The sequence below is a fragment of the Macadamia integrifolia genome, chromosome 9 (genome assembly GCF_013358625.1).
Source record: "Macadamia integrifolia cultivar HAES 741 chromosome 9, SCU_Mint_v3, whole genome shotgun sequence".
In the NCBI taxonomy this organism is placed as follows: Eukaryota; Viridiplantae; Streptophyta; class Magnoliopsida; order Proteales; family Proteaceae; genus Macadamia; species Macadamia integrifolia.
In genome coordinates this window covers 13880599-13903914 of record NC_056565.1, presented here as the reverse complement: position 1 = coordinate 13903914, position 23316 = coordinate 13880599, and the positions used below count along the sequence as shown (strand labels likewise).

The window sequence follows — 23316 nt, the reverse complement described above, 5'->3', positions numbered from 1 at the left end:
ATGGGGTCATTGATAATCCTTTTGATTTGGACCATCATCCAACAAAGGAGTCACAAAGGTTGGGGATGTGGACATTGGATTTAATCTAGGAAAAACTTTTTGTGGAAATACCTTAATCGTACGTTTCTTAAACCCACAATACAATATTAATCAGCTCAATAACTCCAAGAGGGTAATCGAGTTGGCAAGGGACTTTGTCTCAGGGAGCGTGTGGTTTAGAGTTTGACTCCTCTTATCTTGTTGGGGCCACTCAAACAGGGGTGTTTAGTACTCTTCACTACTTTCAGTGAAAGTTGAATAATTCTCATTCAACTCTAGTATGACCTGATTCATACAATTGTGGGGTCAATGTGGACCCACGAGACTAGTTAAACCGAGGCCTAGATGCCTGTCGTTAGCAAAATAAATTTTTTTTTTTTAAATAATCAGCTCAATATTTCAATTTTTCCCCCTTAAGAACAAGATAATGGTCCTTTGCTCATGACAATGAGATTCTCCCTTGCAAAGAACATCAAAACCTCAGACAGATAAAAGTTAAAACCCACATCTAATCACATTATGTCAGCCATTGAGATAAAATATATAAGCTAAGATACCACCAACTCAATTAACTGACTTTTCTCCCCCCACCTCCCCTTCTTATCCTTAATATGAGTTGTTATCAATGTAGAGGGATCTGCTCAAACTCATATGTAATCTACATGTTAATATTGATAAACTTGCCTAACTATACAAGTCTTTTTTAGTGTAGAAAAATAATTGCCATTAGCAGATAAAGCATACTTGTCTTAGTCTTAAGAATTTGCTAATGAATGATGTCACACTTGAAAAAATACAATCTTTGACTCCCAAAGTACAACTAAAAAGTAATGCATTTTAGATTTCCGTATCTTATTAGGGATGTAGATAATTGCTACACATAAATATGGTTATGTCTAATGTTTGCTTTTGTGATTGAATGAAGAACCAAGTGAACAACTGCCTAGACAGTTGGTGAAGTTGTGGTGCATAAAGCCCAAACTCATCGAGAGGTCTGAAGTTTGAATCTTCTGGTTATTACCTCAAACGATGGTGAACAATTTTGAGGACAATAGTCCCAACTTTCACCGAAAGCAATGAAGAACACTAAACAACCCCATGCAAGTGGCCTCAAGGAAGTAAGAGGAGTCGAACTCAGAACCACATGCTTCCTGAGGCGAAAGCCCCTTGCCAACTCAACTACCCCCTTGGGGTTAACAGAAGTTCACCATAAGAGAACTTATTAGAAAGAGAAAGGAAAACACCACCCTAGAATCATGAGAAATTTTAACAAGCACCCTATGAGCACAAGCAACAAGAAAGGAGCTAGACTGCAAGTATCAGATTTATGGCTATGAAGATGGCTGCACAAGCTAGAAGAATGGAAAACCTCCATGAACGAACTTTTCCTGTGATCAGTGTCTTTTGGACCATAAAAGAGTCTTAGTCCTCTTCCCTTTAATCAAAGAAGACGGCCTACCTGATCTTTGATCAGTTTTATCGTCCCACTTAGTGACGTCCCTTCAGTCTACAGGATTTTTTAGCGACCAGGCTTGAAAAAGACCTTCGAAGGGCCACAGATACATAGACCAGGCACTGCCTTATATAGTTAGATACTGGAGACCTTTTTTTTTTTTTTTTTTTTTTCAATAATTCGGTTAAATTCATACAAATCCAGTGTATAGTTTTTGTAAATCTGGTCCACTGCTTTGTATAGGCAAGTAATTCTCTCCCAAAAAGAGCTGATTTTTATGTTATTCTTAGCCTCTCAGATTAGGAATCATGAACAATTTAACAGTCCAAACCACCTGATCCAACAACCCTTTGAAACATTGGTTCCAGGCATGAATGCTTGATGCACCATAAGCAGCATCTCATGTTGTTATTGTTCTGTTTGGGAGTTAAGTAAAAGGCCCCAGGTCCCTCGCACAAGACAAATGAGCTTCAAAACAATAGGTACTCAATTCCCTACTGTCCTGGAACAAAATTGAATTTATATGTTATAACCTACTTGCAGCTCGGATCACCGGGTATGTGCTCACATGTCCTGCCAAAAAAATTGCTTTCTCCAAACATCCAGCTATCAAAAGATGCTAACACTTTTAGTTAATATGACATTAATCCCCAGAAGAGAAGGCCGATAGATGGTACAATAGCTAAAGGTTGCAGGAACTTCACAATGCATCTTATTTTCTATTGCAATATTTATAACAGGATTCAATTTCCACCTGTCCTGCTTATTATCTTTGACAATTACAGGTCAAGAGTGACATGGAGTCAATGTTTACCCTTGCACTACTTTCTCTTACAAGCGGCTTCGTCGAGTCAATGCAGCTGGTTTGAAGCTTGCAATTCCAGTGATTTCCCTCCCTGTCACCAAGCTGTTAATATCATAGGTTCCTTCATATGTATAAATAGGCTCCAAATCACAAAAAGCCTGAGAAAGAGAACAAACCAATGGGGTTAGAAGTCATGGATCATTTGGTGACATGTCAATTGCACAGTACGGATTTCCAGCGTATGTGAGAAATTCTAGGATGCACACCATTCACCCATAGAACTTTAGCAAAACAAGGTGGAAGATGGACTTTGACCTAACAGAGCAAAATTCATTCCTAATGTAAACACTAAATTGCACCAGCTTTTAACTTCTTTTTTTTTTTTTTTGGTAAAACAGCTTTTAACTTGAAAATGATAAAAACCACACATCACAAAAAACAAATGGAAAAAGGAGACAAAAAGAACCACAAAAGGCCTAGGTTTAAGAAAAAGATGGAAGAGGGTCTTCTCAGAAAAGTTATTTGACATCTTTTTAGGTCATATTGACCATCACAAGCAGCAAGGATTAAAGTATCGGTATCGGTCGCCATAAGATATTCTAAAGATCAATGATTAAAGTATTAGTATCGGTTGCCGTATCGGTAGGCTAAAAATTTAATATACGTATCGAAGGGTATCGTAAAGGCCATGGGAAGATACCGTCTGTGATCCATGGATATCAGATCGCGAATCGTATCGGAGATACTTAAAACCATGACAAGCAGTACCCTTTTTTTCAATCAAACCAGCCCACCTCAATTTTCGTCTACTTAACCCTCAGCAAGTAAAATGAGATCAGGTTGTTTAGGCCTGATCTAGGGATGGATATCAGAACTATTCATCAGGCCTAATGTGTCTCTATGGGGAGCACCAATGCTCTATGTCAGAAAGAACGACGGAAGCATGAGAATGTATATAGACAACGGAACTCAACAAGCTTAACTATCAAGAACCAATATCAGTCGCCTAGAATTAATGACCCATTTGATCAATTGCAAGGTGCAACAACATTCTCCGCAATAGATCTCAAATCTGGGTACCATCAGCTCAAGATCAAAGAGTGGGGCATCAAGGGACAGTTTTCAGAACCCGTTATGGACAACATGAATTTCTAGTTATGTATTTGGGTTGACCAATGCACTTGCAGTTTTCATGGAGCTGATAAACAAAGTGTTCTATGACGTGTTGGACACTTTCATTATCGTGTTTATTGATGACATTCTGATTTACTCAAAGAGTAGGGAAGAACATGTTGTCCATTTGAAGTTGGCACTGCAGCAGCTAAGAGAAACAATTATATGCAAAATTCACTGCTCTCCTAAGTACACTTATAGGGCATGTTGTCTCAGAGAAGGCCATTGAAGTTGATCCTGAAAAGGTGATGGATGATTTTGGATTGGGAAGCACCCAAGAATGTGGGTGAGATCCATAGTTTCCTGGGATTAGCAGGATACTACAGAAGATTTAGAAAAACTTCTCACGCATTTCTGCTCCTATGACCCGATTGACACGTAAGGGAGTGAAATTTCAACGGTCAAAGGAATGTGAAAATAGTTTCCAAGAATTGAAGCAGAGACTCGTATCAGCTCTAGTACTTCCTATTCCATATGGCAACTTTGGAATGATAGTATATAGTGATGGATCCAAGTTGGGCTTAAGTTGTGTGTTAATGCAAAATGGCAAAGTTGTTGCATACGCATCTAGACAGCTGAAAGACTACGAGAAAAATTATCCCACACATGATTTAGTACTAGCAGCAATAATCTTTGTATTAAAGATTTGCCGTCACTATTTGTATGGTGAAAAAACTGAGATCTACAGTGATCACAAGAGCTTGAAATACTTTTCCACCTACAAGGAGCTGAACATGAGGCAGAGAAGATGGCTAGAGTTGATGGACTATAACTGCACCATTCATTATCAAGTTGGGAAGGCAACAGTTGGAGACAACCCTATAAGAGGATCCAGGGCATATTTGGGGGAGCTTCTTGCATCCACTTTGTGCACAAGTAACTGCTTGTAGAGGCGCTGCATGCTTAGATGGGATTTTGGCACTTCAGCTTCTGGGATTCTCAGAATCCGACTTATGGGTTAAAAAAGGCATGCCCAATAAGATAATTTTATTTTGGAATTTTCTACACCATAATCTCCAGATGCAAGGGAGAGGCGGCAACAATAGCTTCTTCAGCTTCTGTCAGTAAAGTTCCCAAACAAAATAATCTTGTTTGTGCCCTTTTTAACCCACATAATCACCAGAACCAGGATTCTAGAATTTAGCAAGCAGCAGTTCGAGAAGCTCCTCAAAATATGCACTCAGTGCTCTAGCACTAACTGATGCACTTCAATTACTTGGAATCCTATTTAATATATTTATAAGTTTCAAACTTCCAGGTCTTAAAAATCCCAAACCACCACACCCCCATATCATAAAGGTCAGTCTCAACCCCAGGTGGCACCAACTTTCAAAATCAGGATTTTGAGGTTAGGCTCTCCAAGGCCTCACCCCAAGAACAGCCCAACCTAGGACTGACTGAGTTCAAATTTCAACAACAACAACAAACTCAGCCTAATCCCAACTTAATAGGGTCAGCGACATGGATCCATATTAAGAATAACAACCACAACAACAATAACAATAACAGCAACAACATGGTGGAAGGAAGAGATGAGAAGACAATAGATGAGATAAGAAAGATGCAAGTAGATAGATGAGAGTAAGAGGAAAGAAGTACAGCCCAACAGGTCAGGAGAATCTCTGCTAAATGGGGTCGGTTACTTGGATCCTAGCCCTCCAATAGGCTCTATCCAGGTTCATACTTGGGCAAGACCGAGACTATGCATGTCATTACTCACCACTTAGCCTACGGTCATTTTAGGCCTACCCCTAGCTCTTTCAAAGGTCTGAAAATCCCAACAAACCCTGCCTCCAGGTCATTATGTCAGTCCCAACTCAAATTGTAAGTGCATACAAAACTATAATTTTCCTCAATTTCCTAAAGTTAGGTAGCTTAATACATAGAAACCAAGGGTAGATTCCTATTCAATATTCCTTCAAATGACAAATTAGACCAAAAAAATGGAAGGTTGAACTTGGTCCTGAAAATTATGAGATCCCTATACACAAGGAAGTCACGATATACCCCGGAAGTGCAACAAAATATACTGAATTTTGGGTTTCATATGGTCCACATTTCCAGGGAGATTAACAGTGGCTGACTGCTGGCCAGGAAAGCTGTGTCTCTAGTGTGTAGGACATCTTGGCCTATATCCACTCCTTGGTTGTCCACTATGTTTAATTCAGACCCCTGTCACTCGTCATGCTTCAATAAATATTTCTCCTTTTACCAAAAAAAAATAATTATTCACTGAACCTTTTCCTCATCTTCAGGGATTGGAAAGTGGTACGAAGTATTTACTTTTGAGGGGACAAGGTGTCCCTCAAATGGATGACAAATATACACAAGGGAGTAAGACTATATACTTTTTGTTATGAAATCTTTGAACTCCAAGTAGTTGTTGATGTTAAAACTCATTATGATTTACCATGTAGAAACTAACTACTAGACCTGGTTAATCAGGGAAAATGGTACACTGTAAGAGATTCATTTACTTCATTAGAGTGAAAAAAACAAAATCCTACACTGGAAACAGAAAACTCATAACAAAAAATAAGCAAGAGGAATGCAAAACTAATGATCCTGAAATTCTACTTACAGGATAACCATCACAAAATCAGCTCCCAACTAGAATCTCTCCCAGAAGGCACTTGGTTTTTTGGTGAAATGCTGGGCAGAACAACCTTCCCCATTTCAAAATTAGTGTAGTCTAGAGCATTGAGGCATTCTCTTATGGAAAGAGGGTTAATAAAACCTGAATATAATTCAGCAACAATTATACGAGGTCCAGAGTTCATACTCTTACGCTGATTCGATCCAAAGGTACCGTCCTGAAACTTCCTTGTCCCACCCTAACCCCAAATAAAAAATAAAAAATTCCTGAAAGTTCCTTCAGGGCCAACAGAAGGAAAAGAATTCATTGATGAGGAAAAGATAAAAGTCTCTGTTTATTAAATGTCTTTCTACTCACAAGATTTTTCCACGGCCCTCTAAGGATGTGGGAATCATATTTAAGCCTTCCCTTACAGAAAGTGTTGTAATTTGCATTTAGTTCTTCATTCCTTCTTCGGTTTACAAAAAAACAGCACTGTATCTGACGTTCTCATTACCCTAGACCTGAGAGTGCAGATGGGATGGCAGACTTAGTTGCAAGGGAGTTGCACACTGATATCTCTCTTTATATCGAATGCACTTTCCCAAATTTTTAATATTCCCATCTCGTTTCAACAAGTCCCCTCTTTCTTAGCTATAAAATATATATATATATATATATATATGACACAGATGAAAACTGCTTGTGTGCTCGCTCAATGCAGTGGGCTCCTAAGTAAGAGCCATGAGATTAAAAGCAAATAATTCCCTCAAGGAATCATTCAAAAAAAGAACCTACTTAAATCAATCACAACTGCTGGCAAACCACCATAAGAAATGGAAGTATTTTATCATAAGAAGCATTAATTGCACAACTTCAGTCAAAGTAAAGGTAAAATTGGAAATAAAGAAAGTGAGAAGAAAGTGAAAGTTATCGAACATTCGAACCTTTGCAACAAGAAAGTCAGACAAGATCCCATTGCCACCAAGCAACTCTCTCCCAAGAGACACAGTTTCCCTTGCCTTCAAGGTAATCCATGCCTGAATCATGTGAGTGCCAGACAGTACAGTCAGTGAAACTGCCAAATGTCTCGCCTTAAAACTAAAATTTTTACCTTCCCCAAGCTAGCATGACCAGGTGTCATCTTTCCTGACTCATAGAGTTTGCATAAGCGCCAACCAACCAGGAACATTGCTTGAATATTACCCAGCATACGGACAAGTTTCTCTTGGTTAATTTGGAAAGCTGCCAATGGAGCTCCAAACTGCTTCCTCTCTTTCAGATACCTAGTTTCAGAATCTATTAGAACAGGGCATAGTGAAAATGAAAATTCAGCAATACAACATGGAAGAAAGGGATTTGCATATTTTAAGTACCTGTGGCACATATCATAGACACCCATTGTAATGCCAATTGGTTGCCAAGCAACCATGACACGAGAAACAGCAAGAACCTGTTATTAATCAATTAAAGAGGAAAAGAAAGTTCGCAATCAAAAAGGGTGGGGGCAAGGGGGAGTGGGGAGATAATAAACAGAAACCCACAAGAAACATAGGTTGGAGACCACACGAGGAAGGAACGAGAACCAGAATGATAAACTTTCTGCATTCGCCAAAAAGATGTCTAGTTTTGTTTCTATTAAAAAAGTCCACATAAAGAATTTCAATTTTAGGAAAAGGAATCAGCATGAAAAATCCAGCCCCATAAATTAATGAGGGTGAGTCCAGGTGCATTTCAATTGATGATATGAAAGCTATGGTATGTGGTAGAAAATTATAAATCAATTCTTGTAACTTACAGAAGCAGAGATTTTCTGGCACCAAGAAGAAAAATAAGGCTATGTTTGGAAGCCAAGAAAAGAAAAGAAAAAAATTCAAAAAAATTGAATTTGAGAAGAGAGAAAGACATAAAAAATTATTGTGTAATCATTCTTTTTTGTCTTATTACATCTTTTATACTATTTTCTTTTCTTCGTTACCAAACATAGCCTAAAAGATGGAAAGATATTCTTGAGAATCAATTACCATCTTACCTTGTTTGTATCTTGAAAGGAATTGACACCAGGTAGCCTGTCCTCATCGGGAACAAAGACTTTCTTAAATACAATATCCCCATTCTGGACCATTCTTAAGCCAATTTTGTTTTCTATTTTGGTAACTGTTAGTCCCTGCACGTCCTTTTTAACAATAAATCTGAAACAATCCACAAAAGCAACCGGATCATTAAAAGATTTAACCAGTGAAGAGATCCATATAAGCCTAAGCAGCAGGTCCATGTAGAAAGATTATTAGCAACAACGGGATGGTATATAGTCCGAGTTTAAACTTCATATACCAAAATAATTCTTTTCATAATACCGCTATTAACATTTTGCTATTTCAGGGAGGGGGGACTCACTGTTATCACACATCAATCAAATCAATCGTCCTAAGAATTACTTAGTTTCAGAAGTAGTTTTTGATATCCTAAACAATGCACCAAATCAGACAGTTAATTGTCATAACTCATAACTAGATTCTTATGCAGACTTCTAGAATAGCACAGCATGGCTCCCTACATGAGCCATGTTACAAATGGACTTTTTCAGTGGTCTACATCAGTCAAACACCAGGAGTACCTCAACTCATTTGGAACAGAACTCACCCATTTATTTGGTTTGTTTCTGTGTTCCGAGCAAAAATAACCAACAAATCAGCAAAAGTACTATTTCCAATCCAGCGCTTTTGGCCATCAAGTAACCAACCTCCTTCCACCTGCATTCAATGACAGAATGAGCCTCGTATACGGAAGGGTGATTCAAAAAGAGAGGAAAATTATCAAAAATTATCCCTAGGATGATCACACCAATTCATCTCAGACTCAATTGAAAACAATGAAATGGATTCAGACCTTCGTTGCTGTTGTCATTAAAGAACTTGCATCACTTCCATTGTCAGGTTCTGTCAAACCCTAACAGGGGACAGCAGGAATAAACTCATTAAAATGATGCAAGAGCATAAAGCACCTCAAACAAGTTATGTTTTAAACATGTTATGCTTACCCAGCAAGATATTGTGCGGAATTGTGCCAAAGAAGGTAAATAATTCTGCTTTTGTGCCTCTGATCCACAAAGAGCTGTCCTTGACAATTTAGATCAATCATACAAAGCCATGTCTTAATTACCACCATTTTGAGTCTTTTTCTCACAACTAACCAATTCAGTACACTAGGGGAAACCTTAAGAACGGGAAGGGGAAAGTTACCTATGGTGAGCATAGCCAAAGAAGAATGCACCAGAATAAAAGTAGAACAGCTTGCATCAACTCTGGCCACCTCTGCTGTAGCAATAGCACTTCCAGTGATAGAAAGGCCTGGACACCCATAGCCCTATACCAGAAATGATCAGACAAGCTACATAAAAATTTTCACTGACTGATGAAAAAAGGAAGCATGCACAAATTAAAGTACCTTAATTGTGCCACCAGCAACACTCATCGTGGCAAGCTTAGGTATAACATGAAACGGAAACTCGGCCTTTTCCCAGTACTGAAAACCCAAAAGAAAATCAAGTTAGACTAAGATATGGGTGCGATTTTGGATGATTGAAAATTACTGCTGTTGTAATTGATCAACGCTTTATAATTGAAAAAACTTCAAATTTCTGGACGTGAAGTCATGAACTCCGGAACTCCGGCCTGAGCTCCGGCATTCATGGCTGCTCCCCCTACTGAGGGGCCACCCTTAGTTCCTGAAACCACTCGTCTTTCCTCCCCTGAACCTCCGCTTAGCACCTCCAACCCCACTCTCCTTCCCAATTCCTCCCCCCTACAAATGCCTGGAATTCTCAACATAATTTTTCCATCTCTGCTCCTATTGATGACCTTCCTCTTCATTTCGTGCCCCCCTGTCCCTTGGGTGATTCCCTGCTAGCAAAATGTCCGGCAAGACTTCTTGACGATGAAGTCTCCATGTGGTCCTGCTCTCTCATTGGCCACTTCCTGGGCAGTAGGCCACCCTTCCATCTGGTAAAGCAAGCTCTTCTCAAGCAATGGCAACCTTCTGGGACTGTGGACACCTTCTTGATGGACCATGGTTTGTTTCTATTTAAGTTCTCTAAGGAAAGAGATAAGATTCGATGTTTGGAGGGGGCCCATTGGCTCGTGGGACGCAAGCCTATCTTCCTCAGATCCTGGAACAAGCAGCTTCTATTGAGCCAGGTGGACTATTCCATCATCCCCCTTTGGATCTCTCTGCCGGGAGTTCCGCTGCACTTCTGGTGTACCGATGGGCTGAGTACCATAGGTTCAGTGCTTGGCACCCCTATTTGCTCCGATGCTAGAACAAACAAGAAAGACAGGTTGGCTTATGCTCGGATTTGTGTTGAAGTCTCTGCCTCCTCAGCTCTTCCTTCTTCAATCTCTGTCCAAGAAGGAGATGAGCTTAGATACCAACAGCCAATCCATTACGATTGGTGCCAACCCCAGTGCCTGTGTTGCAAGGTTTTTGGACATGATACGGCCGCTTGTCTTCCAAAACCCCTTGCAACTGATCCGAAAGCTCCAAACACTTTCCGCAACCAATCGCTTATGTGTCTTTCAGATGATCGGCCATTTATTGCTCCTCTAACGAGAGGAAGATGCCATGCTCGGCGCCGTCGGCCATCTCATGCTTCCACCGCCTCTGTTGGGCTGTGACCAGAGGTCCCTGCTGATGTCTTGCCCACTAGTCAAAATCGGTTCTCAATTCTGCAACCGGAGGAGTAGTCGGATCTATAGCCTTCCCCAACCTATGTTCCTGCCAGTGACACCCTTGTCGGTTCCCAAGAAGCCCCATCTTCTGGTGAAAAATCCTCTGCGTCATCGGCTTCTGACTCCTCTTCCTCTGAAGATATTTCCTCTTCAACTGAAGATGCCTCTGAACACGAGACCTCGGTGGCTACGACCTCTAAAGATGAAAGTCATCCCTCTGCTTCCTGGTGCGATCTGGCACCTGCGAGATCCCTCTCTGGAAAGACACCTCCTACCTCGCCCAAAGCTCCTTTTGTCCCCTCCTCTTCGGTCCAGACCATGCCAAAGTCTCCGGGCTCGTTGGCCAAGTCTAGTCCAACCGATGTGTTGGTCGAGCCTTAGATCGACCCCCTCTCTTTTAGAAAGTTATGGCCTCTTATCCCTCCCTTGTGTGTCGGCCCAGGCCCATCGCCTATTTTAAACTCCTCTTCAGCCCAGCCCACCACCCTTAACACCCACGAGCCACCACACCTTAACCCTCCTCAGCCCATTATCATTATCTCAAGCCCCCTTGACTCAACCCATCGGACCCAGCTTGACCCGCCTTCTTCACCTGCCTCCTCTAAAATTCCAAACAGGCCTCTCGCCAAGAAACATACCAGAAAGCCTCGGCTTAAGTCTTCCTTAGCTCCCGCTCCGCTGGCTCCTCCTGCCGCCCCTCTCACTGCTCCTATCAGCGACGTAACAGGTCTCGTCCCCCTTGTGCCACCACCTACCCTCTCTCTGCAGAGCATAAGTTGCCTTCCCCTCCAATTGCCTGATGTCGCAGGCTTTGGTTTAGGATCTTCGGGGTCTGAATTCCCCCTCTAAGCATGCCGTCGCCCGCTCGCTTATCAAGGACCTTCGTCCTGGTTTTTGTTGTTTGTTGGAAACCCACATTAAAGAGAACTCTTTCTCTCGTATTGCCTCCATTATAGCCCCTGGCTGGTCCTTCACCAACCACTCTCACCATCCAATGGGAGAATTTGCATCCTCTGGGACCTGAAAATCCTCTCAGTTTCCCTCATCTTCTCCTCCTCTCAGATCCTCCATGTGTCCATTTCTGATACTACCCACAGCTTTTCCCTTTTCTTCTCTGTTGTCTATGCCTCAAATAGCCTAATTGAGTGAGATTCCCTCTGGAATGACCTTTGTGCTAATGCTGGCAAGGATTAAAGTATCGGTATCAGTCACCGTATCAGTCGGCCAAAATTAAGATATGTATCAGAGGGTATCATATCGTATCAGAGATACGCTAAAGATATGCACATAAATGGATAAGAAACATTTTTTTATACACTTTTGCATAAAAAAAATTGTTAAAAAAAGGTATTGATAACATGTATTATGCATAAACACTAAATTGAGGGTATCGCACTAAGAATTCAAGGTTTGTTGTTGTCCTATAAATGTAAAATCCTTGATTTCCACTTTAGTTAGAGAGAAATATGGCTGGCAACAACTTTGGAACAAAAACCCCTCAAAAAATCGTGTTTCTGAAAAATGACCCAACTTGGCCATTATATGACTGTAGCGCACCGTATCGGTGTGTATCGTACGTATCGGTATGTATAATTGATACATATTATACATACCGATACGTACCAATAAATATCGAAACATACATTTTACTCGATTTTTTTCCATAGAGTATCGATACATATCGGTGTGTATCGGTGGTGTATCGGTGCGTATCGTAGGATACGTATCGATACGAAAGGGTTTTAAAAATTTCATGTATCGTATCGGTAAGGGCCAAAACGGATACGTATCGGTCGATACGGTACGATATGCAAACCCTGATTTTTGGTCAATTGGGAACTCGGCCTGGGGGGATTTGTGGGGATTTCAATGTTGTTGGCTACCCCCATAAAAAACAAGGAGGTGGGCTTCTAAACATGGCAAACATTAGCTCCTTCAATGATTGCATTGAGGACATAGCAATGGATGATCTCCGTTGGTCGGGTATCAAGTTCTCTTGGAACAATAAAAGAACGGGGTCTTCCCGTATTGCTTGCAAGCTTGACAGGATGCTTGTAAATGAGGCCTGGCTATCTGCTTTTCCTTCTTCCCATGCATCTTTTGAGCCTCCATCCATTTCAAACCACAGTCCCATATTCCTATCCATTCTTCCCTACAGCTCCTTTGGGCCTAAACCTTTCAAATTTTTTGACATATGGGCCTCTCACCCTGACTTCACTAAGGTTGTTGAGGAGGCTTGGCTAAAGCCTGTCCAAGCTTTCTCTACCCCTCTCATTGCCTTTGCCAAAAAGCTCAGAAATGTCAAAGAAGCCCTAAAGCTTTGGAATACTAACACTTTTGGTAACATCTCCTCTTGTCACTGATTGCAGGAACCAGTTAACCTCCATCCAGATTCGTCTTCAGTCCAATCATCTGGACTCTTCTCTTACTGAGGAGGATAAGTCTTAATCTGCAAGCCTCTCAGCCCTTTTGGCCCAGGAAGAAAGTTTTTTAAGGCAAAAGGCTAGAATCAATTTGCTGAAATTAGGGGACTCCAACTCTTCTTATTTCCACCGTTCCTTAAAGGCCAGAAACAATTTCAACTCCATCACCATGCTCTCTAATCCTGATGGCTCCCAAGTCACTAGAGTGGATGAGATAAAAGAGGCAACTGCAAACCATTTCAAGATCTTGTTCAATCCGGAAGCTTCCCCGGCTTTGCCCATTCCCGAGGGGCTCATAAACAAGCTTGTCCCGAACAATGTTACTCCTCTGCTTTGGGCCATTCCCTCTAATGATGAGATCACTACTGTCATCCTTTACCACAAAGCTAGCAAAGCTCCGGGGCCAGACGGATTCAGTATGGGCTTCTTCTCCTTTGTTTGGGACATTATTAAAGTGGACCTTATCAAAGTTGTCAAGAGTTTCTTCTTCAACCCCAGTCAGATCAAGGTTATCAGTCACACCTTCCTCTACCATATACCAAAGAAGGAGGGTGCTAACACAATGAATGACTTCAGGACTATTTCTCTCTGCAATCTCCTATACAAGTTCATTGCAAAGATTCTTGCCAATCGGATTAAGTCTATCATTGACTCCCTTGTTAATGACAACCAATCTACCTTCATCCCGGGAAGATCCATTGGAGACAACATCCTTCTACGTCATGAGATTGTTAAAGGCTTTGACAGAAAATCTCATCTCTCTGCAGCTCTCATGAAAATTGATATTCATAAGGCTTTTGATTCCTTGAGATGGGATTACATTATCTCGGTTCTCAACATGATGGGCTTCCCTCCGGTTTTCTCCAACTGGATCTTTCACTACATTGCCTCCCCCAAGTTCTCTGTGTTGGTCAATGGCACCTCAGCAGGATACTTCTCCTCATCTGCAGGGATTCGTCAGGGGGGCCCTCTATCCCCCCACTTATTTTGTCTTGCTATGGAGGTCCTTTCCCGTAGCCTTCATTCTGCTTCCAATCAGGGTTCCATCATCCCCATCTCCAAGTGCAAGGCCATCAAGCTCACTCACCTTGCTTTTGCTGATGACTTGATGATCTTTTCTCGAGCGAATGCCTCTTCCCTTGGCACTGTTATGCACTGCCTGAGCCAGTTTGCTTTGATGTTTGGTCTTTGCATCAATCTGAGAAAGTCTCTCATTTTTCTGACAAGGATATCGGATGCTTCCAAGATCTCTCTCCTCCAGATTACAGGTTTTGCTCTAGGATCTCTCCCGGTTAAGTATTTGGGTCTCCCTCTCATTCCTACTAGACTCTCGAGTCATCACTGTTCCCTTATGTTGGACATTATTAGAAAGCGTCTCCAACTGTGGAAAGGAAAGCTCCTATCCTATACAGGCTGTCTAGTGCTCGTTAGATCCGTCCTTCAAGCATCTTACATCTATTGGTCTGGTATCTATGGTTTGCCCAAGACGATTATTGCAAAGTTGGAATGTTTATTTGCTTCCTTCCTTTGGAAAGGCTGTGAGTCCTCTCGTTTCCTCCGCCCTCTTAGTTAGGCAGCCACTTACCTTCCCAAGAATGAAAGGGGTCTTGGTTTGAGGCGCATTAAGGATGTAAACATGGTTGGCACCCTCAAGCTTATATGGAAGATTGTCAGTAAAAAGAAAAGCATTTGGGTGGATTGGGTGTACTCCCACCTCCTCAGGCAGGAAACTTTTTGGTCGGTCCACTCTCCTTTTGATGTCTCTTGAGTTTGGCGTAAACTAATCTCCTTGAGATCCTTAGCTTCCAGAGTCATTTTCTCCCGCATAGGGGACGGTGCTTCCACCTTCCTATGGCTGGATCCTTGGCATCCCAAAGGGCTCCTCTCTCTGATTCTCAGTGCCAGAAATATCTACAACTCTGGGTTGTCTAGGCATGCTAAGGTTGCTGATATCATCTCTTAGGGTTCCTGGAGTCCCCCACCCCTACCTCTATACAGATCGTCGAAATCTGGTCCTCTGCCTTCCATCCCTCCCCAGGGACTCAGAAGGACCGACACTATTATTTGGTCCCATGCTTCGAGTGGCATTTTGAATGTCAAGTCCTCCTGGGACTTCACCAGAACTCGGGGGTCCCCTTCCCCTTGGAACAAGCTCATCTGGTTCAAGCACCACACTCTTCGTCAAAGCTTCACCGCCTGGAGAGTTTTTATGAACTGCCTTCCCACGCAAGCCTTCCTTATCCAAAGAGGTGTCCAGGTCTCTCCTTTATACCATCTTTGTAGAGCTGCGCCGGAAGACACAAATCATCTATTCTTTGCCTGCCCCGTCTCCTACTCCATCTGGAAGCTTGTCCTCTCCAAATGCTGGCCGGTTCGTAGATCAATTCTCCCTTTCCAAAGGGAGTGGGTTTGGATGGATATGACCTTCCAAGGGAAGACTATTTGTGATTATGTGGGAAGACTAGCCTTCTGCGCTACATTAAATCAAATCTGGATGGAGCGGAACCACAGAAAATGGACCTCCAACTCTCGGCCTCTAGGAAAGATTTGGAAGTCCATCTTCTTTGATGTCAGAGCAAAGATATCAAAAATCTCACTCACTTGTCCTCCTCCTAGAAATTGTCATGTTGTTGATCCCTGAGATCTTCCAAGCTCTATAATCAGGAATCTTGTATCCCCTTAAGGGGCTTTTTTCTTTTCTTCCCCCCCCCCCTCTTTGGGATTGTATTTTTTCTTCGTCTCTTTCGTAATGAATTATTTATTCACCAAAAAAAAAATGATATGGATGCTCAAGTACAAGATACCAGTACTGTAAATAAAATGGCATGAAGGCTGACACTAAAATTTTACCAATTACTTGGCACCATAGATCTAACTAATAGCCACATATGGGCTGTAACCCAGAGGAAGTCCTACCTTTGCAGGGTCCCACAAAGGAATAGACTGGAATCAGTCCGAAATTTCAGAATTTTTTGCACAAAGTGGCCACCCTTAGACTCAGACCTGCACCTTCAGGCTGGCAGCCTGAGAATAGACCATCTCACCAAGCGATAGACCCAAACATTAATCTAACACAAATATACCAAATAATGACTCCTAGTTATAACATCAACTAATCACAAGAGAATAACAACTGGAACTACTCGTGTCATTTAGAACTATTCTAGAATTCAAATGACAGCATTTAATTACAATGTCACCTGTGCCATTATTGGAGCTACTTCTTTTTCCATGACCTCTCTGACTTTTATCCGGAAGGCACGCTCCTCATGAGTCAATAAGTCATCAAACTGATAATAGTCTGAAGCTGCATATTAAAAATGTCAAAGATATTAAAAACAAGTGAGTATCAGCATCATTAAGTCTAGGATTCTTTCTTGTTTCTGAAACATAAATAAACATATCTAGGGCATTTCATCAAAGGAAGTGGGCGAGCCTATGGCACAACGGTTAAGTTGCACTATTGCAACCTGTTGGTCCCAAGTTCAAAACTTGGAAACAGCCTCTTTTGCGAAGCAGGGGGTAAGGCTGCGTACACACTTGCCCCTCCCAGACCTTGCAGTAGCAGGAGCCTCGTGCACTGGGTTGCTCTTCTTTTTTTTCATCAAAGGAGTTCATGTTTGGGAAATAAAACCTTAAAGGAGCAAGTTCAACTCAAATCAACTAAGTCATATTCCAACATCTGTATTTAAAAAGAGAGAGAGAGAGAGAGAGAGAGAGAGAGAGTCATATTCCAAGTGTTTTCTCCACTTATTAAATCATGTTCCACCATTGCACCCTTATACAGGGACACATCTTCTGTTAAAGAAGTTCAAAGAACAAAGTGGAGTAAATTTGTAGATGTATCAGAATCCATATAAACCAATCTTTAAATCTTGGACTAACACAGACAGACAGTGGTTTACCGGGGAAACATAATTCTCTTTATGTTACTCCACTAATCAACCCAAATTCAGTCAAACCCATTAAAAAGGGAAGCAGAGTTTACCCCTATGACCTGGGAAGTTGACTTTGGTAAATGCGACCTTAGAAACAATACTATTATATGTTAAAATTTTAATAAATGCATTTATAATAATATTATTTCCAAAGTTGGTGTTCTATGGAACCGTGCCAGCAAAGGGCTTAGCAGTTTTAAGTTTATATTTGGGCTCTTTCCATTTCAAAACATGAGAAATGACTATATTGTATTAAGGAAAGTAACACTGTGATATTGATAATTTAAACGGTTTTTGGGTAATTTACAGTTTTACATATATTTTCAATTTTCAGTTCATTTTTTACTGTACTAGTCATCATGAATTTTACCAATTCTAAATAAATAAAAGTGCCTGATTATTTATAGTAAAACCAAATTTTATTACCTTTTAGTTTTTGTTTTCAGGTATAGTAGAAGTTTTAGTTTGCTTGGAAATTAAGTTTTCTTCAGTCTTACTTTTAACTTGGGGTCGGACTGTTCATGTCAAACTATCGTCAGATTTAGTTGAATCTTTCTATATATCCGTTGAATAATGTACTTCACAAGTTTTAAAACATGAGGACGGTTTTCTACTTCCTTGTCTATTATTTTCTTCCCTCTCCTCCTCTTATTTTACCATCATTCATCAGTCTCCTTTATCTTTTCCTTCTTATTTCTTCATCAATATATCAAATTGCTGATCTCGATCTTATTCACTGTACTTCGTAAGTCTCCCAAACCCTAATCCCTATTCTCTTTTTTTTTTTTTTTTTTTTTTTTTTTGAACACTATTCCCTGTGCTCTAACAAAACCTGATTTCAAGATCGCACAATTAATACTAGTTAATCCTACCAAAATAAAGCCCTTGACCCTTTCCCACTACTTCTTCCAGTAGTATTAATGCAGAATAAATTTCCAACTAGATAACTAGGGATTAATTCCACAACAGGATCACCCAAAATTACACATATTAGTCCATTCTTGGTCCAGTTTGATGATGGTTGGTGCTGCCCTTCTTGTTCTCTTAAACTACATCAAATATAGCCCTAGATCACCAACTTCTTGAGCTGTCCTATTTCAAGATCGCAATTCCAATGCATGAAAGAGGGCAAGGTTCAACTTATCTGGGGACAAAGCTGTCAGGCTTTTTGCCAGCTCAGATCAAGAACAGCCATCCGTATCAAGAGATACAAATTAAAGCAATGTGCATATTGTCATTTCAGAATTTCAACCAATAATTTCATGTGGTTGAAGCAGATATCTTGAGCTCAGAGTTCAAATCAATGATCATAAATCTTATAACCTGTATGATATGTCATCAGTAAGCATGGAAACATGACTTTGAGCTGAGCGAGACATGGAAACCAAAAGAAGAAATGGGGACATAGCCATATATATCTCATTGATCATTATGCTTCAAGCATACCTAGTGAACAAACATTTTGATTTCATACTCAAAGGCGGAACAGCCCAAGTTGGGACTGCATGGCTTAGATTATGGAAGAGTAGTTATTTAACATTCTTGTCTTATATATCATATTATATAGGTTGAAAAACAGAACAATGGTGAGGGAAACTAATATTAATGTGTAAATTGGAACATATGTTCCTGTGTATTGCTATTTATGTTGTTCAAGCAAGTTCAAAAGAAAATCTAAAAGAAATTACGGAAAGGAAACGTCAAGCTAGGACCATCTTAAAGCACAATATAAGAGGAAAAGTGAGAGAATTTAAAACCAAAAAAAAAAAAAAAAAGGCATCTATCATCCATCGGAATCTTCAATGCAAAAGATCCATAGCTGTATCCAAACATGCAACAGTGGCCATGCACATATCCAGCACAAGAAAGGCAGATAAGTAAGAAATCTATGAGGGGAAAATGGAACAAGTCTAGTTACCACAAGGGGGAAAGACTGATGCTGGAGTCGCCTGGGGAAATGCAGCAGACATATCCAATGCTGGTAACCCAAAATATGAAGTCTTGAAATTCTTAGAAGCATCATCTGCACAGGATTGAAGAAATCAAGTTTTGATTTACTGGAAAAATCATCCTTAACATCAACCACTACAAACCATACAAGAAGATAAAAATGCTTTATTAAAAAAAGGAAAATAAAGAAGATGAAAACAATTGAAGCCTGTCAAAATTATTTCAGATTACGATTAGCACCTCGTTAACAGCATCAGCTCAATCAACAAATCGTCCAAGGTAAGAGAAATCCATAAATAAAAGAGAAGAAGGAAAAGGTCCATAACATTCATTGTACTTAACTCACTGGAAATATGGAATACGAAATAGTAAGAGGTCCCCCCCCCCACCAACCCAGAAAGAAAAAGTTCCGAGGTTCCATTGAAAATCCCAACTTTCTTAAAAAATTAAAAAAAAACATTGCCCGAGTAATTCAGATGCTCCAACTTGCCACAGGAGATGAGAAAATCCAACCAGAAAATGGACTATTACTTCAACTAAAAAACCCTATTTTAATCAATTTCACCCTCCCTTGGATTCAACAGAGCATGTATAGCATACATGATTAATCAAAGAACTCAACGTTTCTCCAATCTCCAACAAAGTATGAACACTAAGGCTGTGTTTGGTAGCCAATACAAAAATTGCACTATTTTCTTGGTTTAAGAAATTCTCATTGTGCTTGGTATGTGCTGAATCAAGAGAAGATTTTTCCTTTTTGAATTTCAAAATTCACCTTGCAAAAAAAAAAAATTCTTACAAAAAAACACAAGATGAATCCAATACACTAAAAACAGAGAATCCAAAAGTTAAAAATAAAAAATCCGATCAAACATAATTTGAAGAAACTCAAAATGATCGAACGATAAAATGAAGCTCAACTCATTTGATGAATCTTAAAGCAGTGAGATACAGAGATAACAGATACGCACCTTGATTCTGAACCGAAGGAGCCATGGTTGGAGAAGCTCAAGCGTTGCTATAAATCGTATAAGGTTCCCTTCCTAGAGAAAATTAGCAAAGCAGATAGACGAAATCGATATACAGACCCAGACAGAGTCGCAGGAAAATTATTTATATTTTGGGTGCAAGGCGGCACGCAGGTTTAGGACGATTGTAAGGATTTTCCAAACATAAAACCGAAAAAAGGAAATTGATGATCTAATTTTCAAAATACCTTTTTTTCTTTTTTGGTTGTTGGCAATAATTCATACGCGATCAGACAGATCGGACTAACTTCACTTCACCATATAAAAAAGAGCGAAAATAGAATCCGGTGAGAATCTCCAATTGAGATAACGTCACCCTACCTCCACCGAACATCCACTGGACTTCTTTGTCAATTTGAAAGTTTGGTCCTGACAATTCGAATTCGTTCTGTTTTCTCTTAATCCAAATAGAGTTTGGATCATATTTCTTGACCATGAGGGCATGTTAGAATTGAAAAACTCTTAACAATTCGAATTCGTTCTGTTTTCTCTTAATCCAAATAGAGTTTGGATCATGTTTCTTGATCATGAGGGCATGTTAGAATTGAAAAACTCTTATCCTAATTCATAATTGGGTTGGGTTCAGGTTGAGGTCTCAACTCTCAACCCAATTCGAAATTTGACTCTGAATTTTTATATTAAAATTTATGACTCTTATTGGTACTTTATTTTTTTATAATTTTTTTATGTATAAGATATGAATGGTAAAAACATGTCAATCAAGGTTAATCCAATCATTACAGAAGCCAGGGTCAATCCAACCCAACCCTAACAGGGCCAATTAGGGCTAGGTTGGGTTGGTATAAACCCAATAGGGTTGGGCCTAAATATGAACCGAGTAGGGTTGGGTTAGGCCTGGATTGAATTTTAAGGACCTACAATTGGGTTAGGGTTTTAAGAGATCCGGCCAACCCGGCCCTCTTTCACTCCTATGCCCTTTGCCAATTTATAATATGCCCATGGCAATTGTCGAGATGCATCTTTGGTTTGTGCACCAGCATCAATGATGATGTGATCTTATGATTTGACTCTTATATCATATAATTGTCATCTAATTTATATTATCCATCAAAGTAGTTGATAAGATTTGAAACGTGATCTATTTCAATGTTAGTCATAAATTTTATATATATTTTTATGATTTGTTTCCTTATCTTTTTCACTTTTAAGGGTATATTACCTTTCTTGTTGATTGTATTTTTATTTTTTTTCATTAGGGTTTATATATCCTTCTTTTCTCTTTCCTCTTGGAAAAAGAAAATTCCAGACTTTTCAATTTATTTTTGAGAGGATGGCAAATGACAGAAGTGTCATTTCATGTGAGGATAAGAGAAATATACACATATGTACTAAGGAAATTCACCTTAAAGATTCATATAACTTTTTCCCTCATATATTTTTTAAGGAGCAATGGATAGAGTGGACAAGCCCTTCAAAGTAAGACCTACAACTTGATTTTTTAAGATATGGCACTCAAAGTTGTAAAGGGTTTATTGTCTTTCATTTCGAACCATTAAAGGAACATGTCGTGGAGTACAACATATTTTTCGTCCAACAGATATACTGTAATTTCACATGTGCATTTTTTTTTTCTTTCATTCTTTTTTTTTTTTTGCTAACAAGGGATATCCAGATCTTTGGCCAGACTAGTCCCACGGGGCCATACTGACCCCACGACCACATGGACGGGGTCATGCCGAGGTTGAATGAGAACTATTCAACTTTCACTGAAAGCAGTGAAGAGCACAAAACACCCTCATGTGAGTGGCCCAATGTGTGCCTAGTGGGAGTCTAACTTAGGACATCCGAGTTTATGACTCGTAATTTCACATGTGCATTCGAAAATTGTATAAGACAATGATAATTTTTTATAATCATATAATGATAAATCGTTTTCAATTTTTTTTTGAAATCCATTTTATATTCTAACTTAAATAACTTTTTGAAAATAAGATGAAGGCAATTAAAATGAGTCAACTTTTAAATAAACTTATAGAGATGTCATTTGGAATCTTAGATCATTCCAATATTTTTCCAATGAATGTTGAAAATCTAGATGACAAGCCAGAGTTGAAGCAAAAAGAAGATAAACTCCATTGGGAAGACATTGAATCTCTACTTTGAGTTGAGTGAGTATTGACCCCATTAGGGTTGCCCCTGCTTTGTTCACTTAGCCGATTGGAAAATCCAATGCAAGTTTGTTGTTGCTCCTTTTCATTATGTAGCAGTCTTTGGGTTGATGTTTTGATCATTTTGTGTTTCAAAATATAATATGATGAGATTTTTGTTATAGAGCTTCATTTGACCCCTCAAAATTTGTTACATGGTATGTTTCTCAATGTTTGTGGTCATATTTTCAACATCAACTATGAAACACAAAATGATAGAAACACAAAAAGATAGAAATCTCTTGGAAACTCCTATATGTTCCATGTCGAGCAAATTTGCCTATTAGACTTGTAAGAAATGATCTAGATTGGGCATATGTGAAATTTCAATTGCAAATTCAACTATGTACCTTCTCATGTATGTATTCTACGTTTTTCCCTATCATATATTATTTTATTTTATTTTTCCACTGAATTTTCAAATTTTGTTTCAACACTTGTGGCTAATTCTATTTGGCTGAAGCCTAACGAGTTAATAGGATACCTTAAAGTATATTTGTCCGCAAAATTTTAACCCCGAATCAGTTGCCACATGGTAGATTATTTATGCCATTTGAATAACTAGAGCTTAAATAATTGATTAGAAAAAAAATTTGTAAAAGATTATCACGTTGATGATGTGCAGTTTTCTTCCCAAAAAGATGAAGAGAACGAAGAAAAAGAAGAATTGAGAAATTTGGGACTGAAGAGTTTTGAATAAAGAAGAAAAGTGGGAAAACAATGAAGAAGAAAAAAGGGGTAATTATGTTTTTTTGTATTTTAAAACTAACACCTCTTTCATAGTGTTAGTTAGAGACTCATGTTGTGTTTGATAATGTTTCTGTTCCATAAATGATGTTTCATGTCAAAAGCAGAAATTTTAATATCTATGTCAAAATGCCATTTTTTTAACGAAATTGGAACAATGGAACTACAATTTATCGTTCCGCAAATTCTTTTTTTTTTTTTTTTTTTTTTTTTTCACAGAAATTTCAGTTTCTATATCAAAATGTCATTTTTTATAACGAAATTGGAATGACGGAACTACCATTTGTCAT

At 39.4% G+C, this 23316-nt stretch overlaps 1 protein-coding gene across 3 annotated transcripts in view; it reads right to left on the bottom strand.

Annotated features, from left to right (window-relative positions):
• Positions 1 to 2181: 2181 nt before the first annotated feature.
• LOC122089241 (acyl-coenzyme A oxidase 4, peroxisomal) overlaps positions 2182 to 23316 on the bottom strand; it is a 22115-nt gene continuing 980 nt past the window's right edge. The window contains exons 1-14 of one of the 3 annotated variants that reach the window (XM_042658818.1): positions 20300 to 20482; positions 20055 to 20126; positions 19052 to 19156; positions 16396 to 16502; positions 9493 to 9570; positions 9288 to 9411; positions 9086 to 9159; positions 8935 to 8994; positions 8689 to 8798; positions 8078 to 8237; positions 7422 to 7498; positions 7160 to 7331; positions 6993 to 7085; positions 2182 to 2455 (exon numbers count right to left, since the gene is read on the bottom strand). In XM_042658818.1, the coding sequence (XP_042514752.1) occupies positions 2324 to 2455; positions 6993 to 7085; positions 7160 to 7331; positions 7422 to 7498; positions 8078 to 8237; positions 8689 to 8798; positions 8935 to 8994; positions 9086 to 9159; positions 9288 to 9411; positions 9493 to 9570; positions 16396 to 16502; positions 19052 to 19156; positions 20055 to 20079 (1317 nt within the window). In that variant the 5' untranslated portion in view covers positions 20080 to 20126; positions 20300 to 20482 and the 3' untranslated portion in view covers positions 2182 to 2323. The other 2 variants (XM_042658817.1, XM_042658819.1) reach the window with 2 other exon arrangements.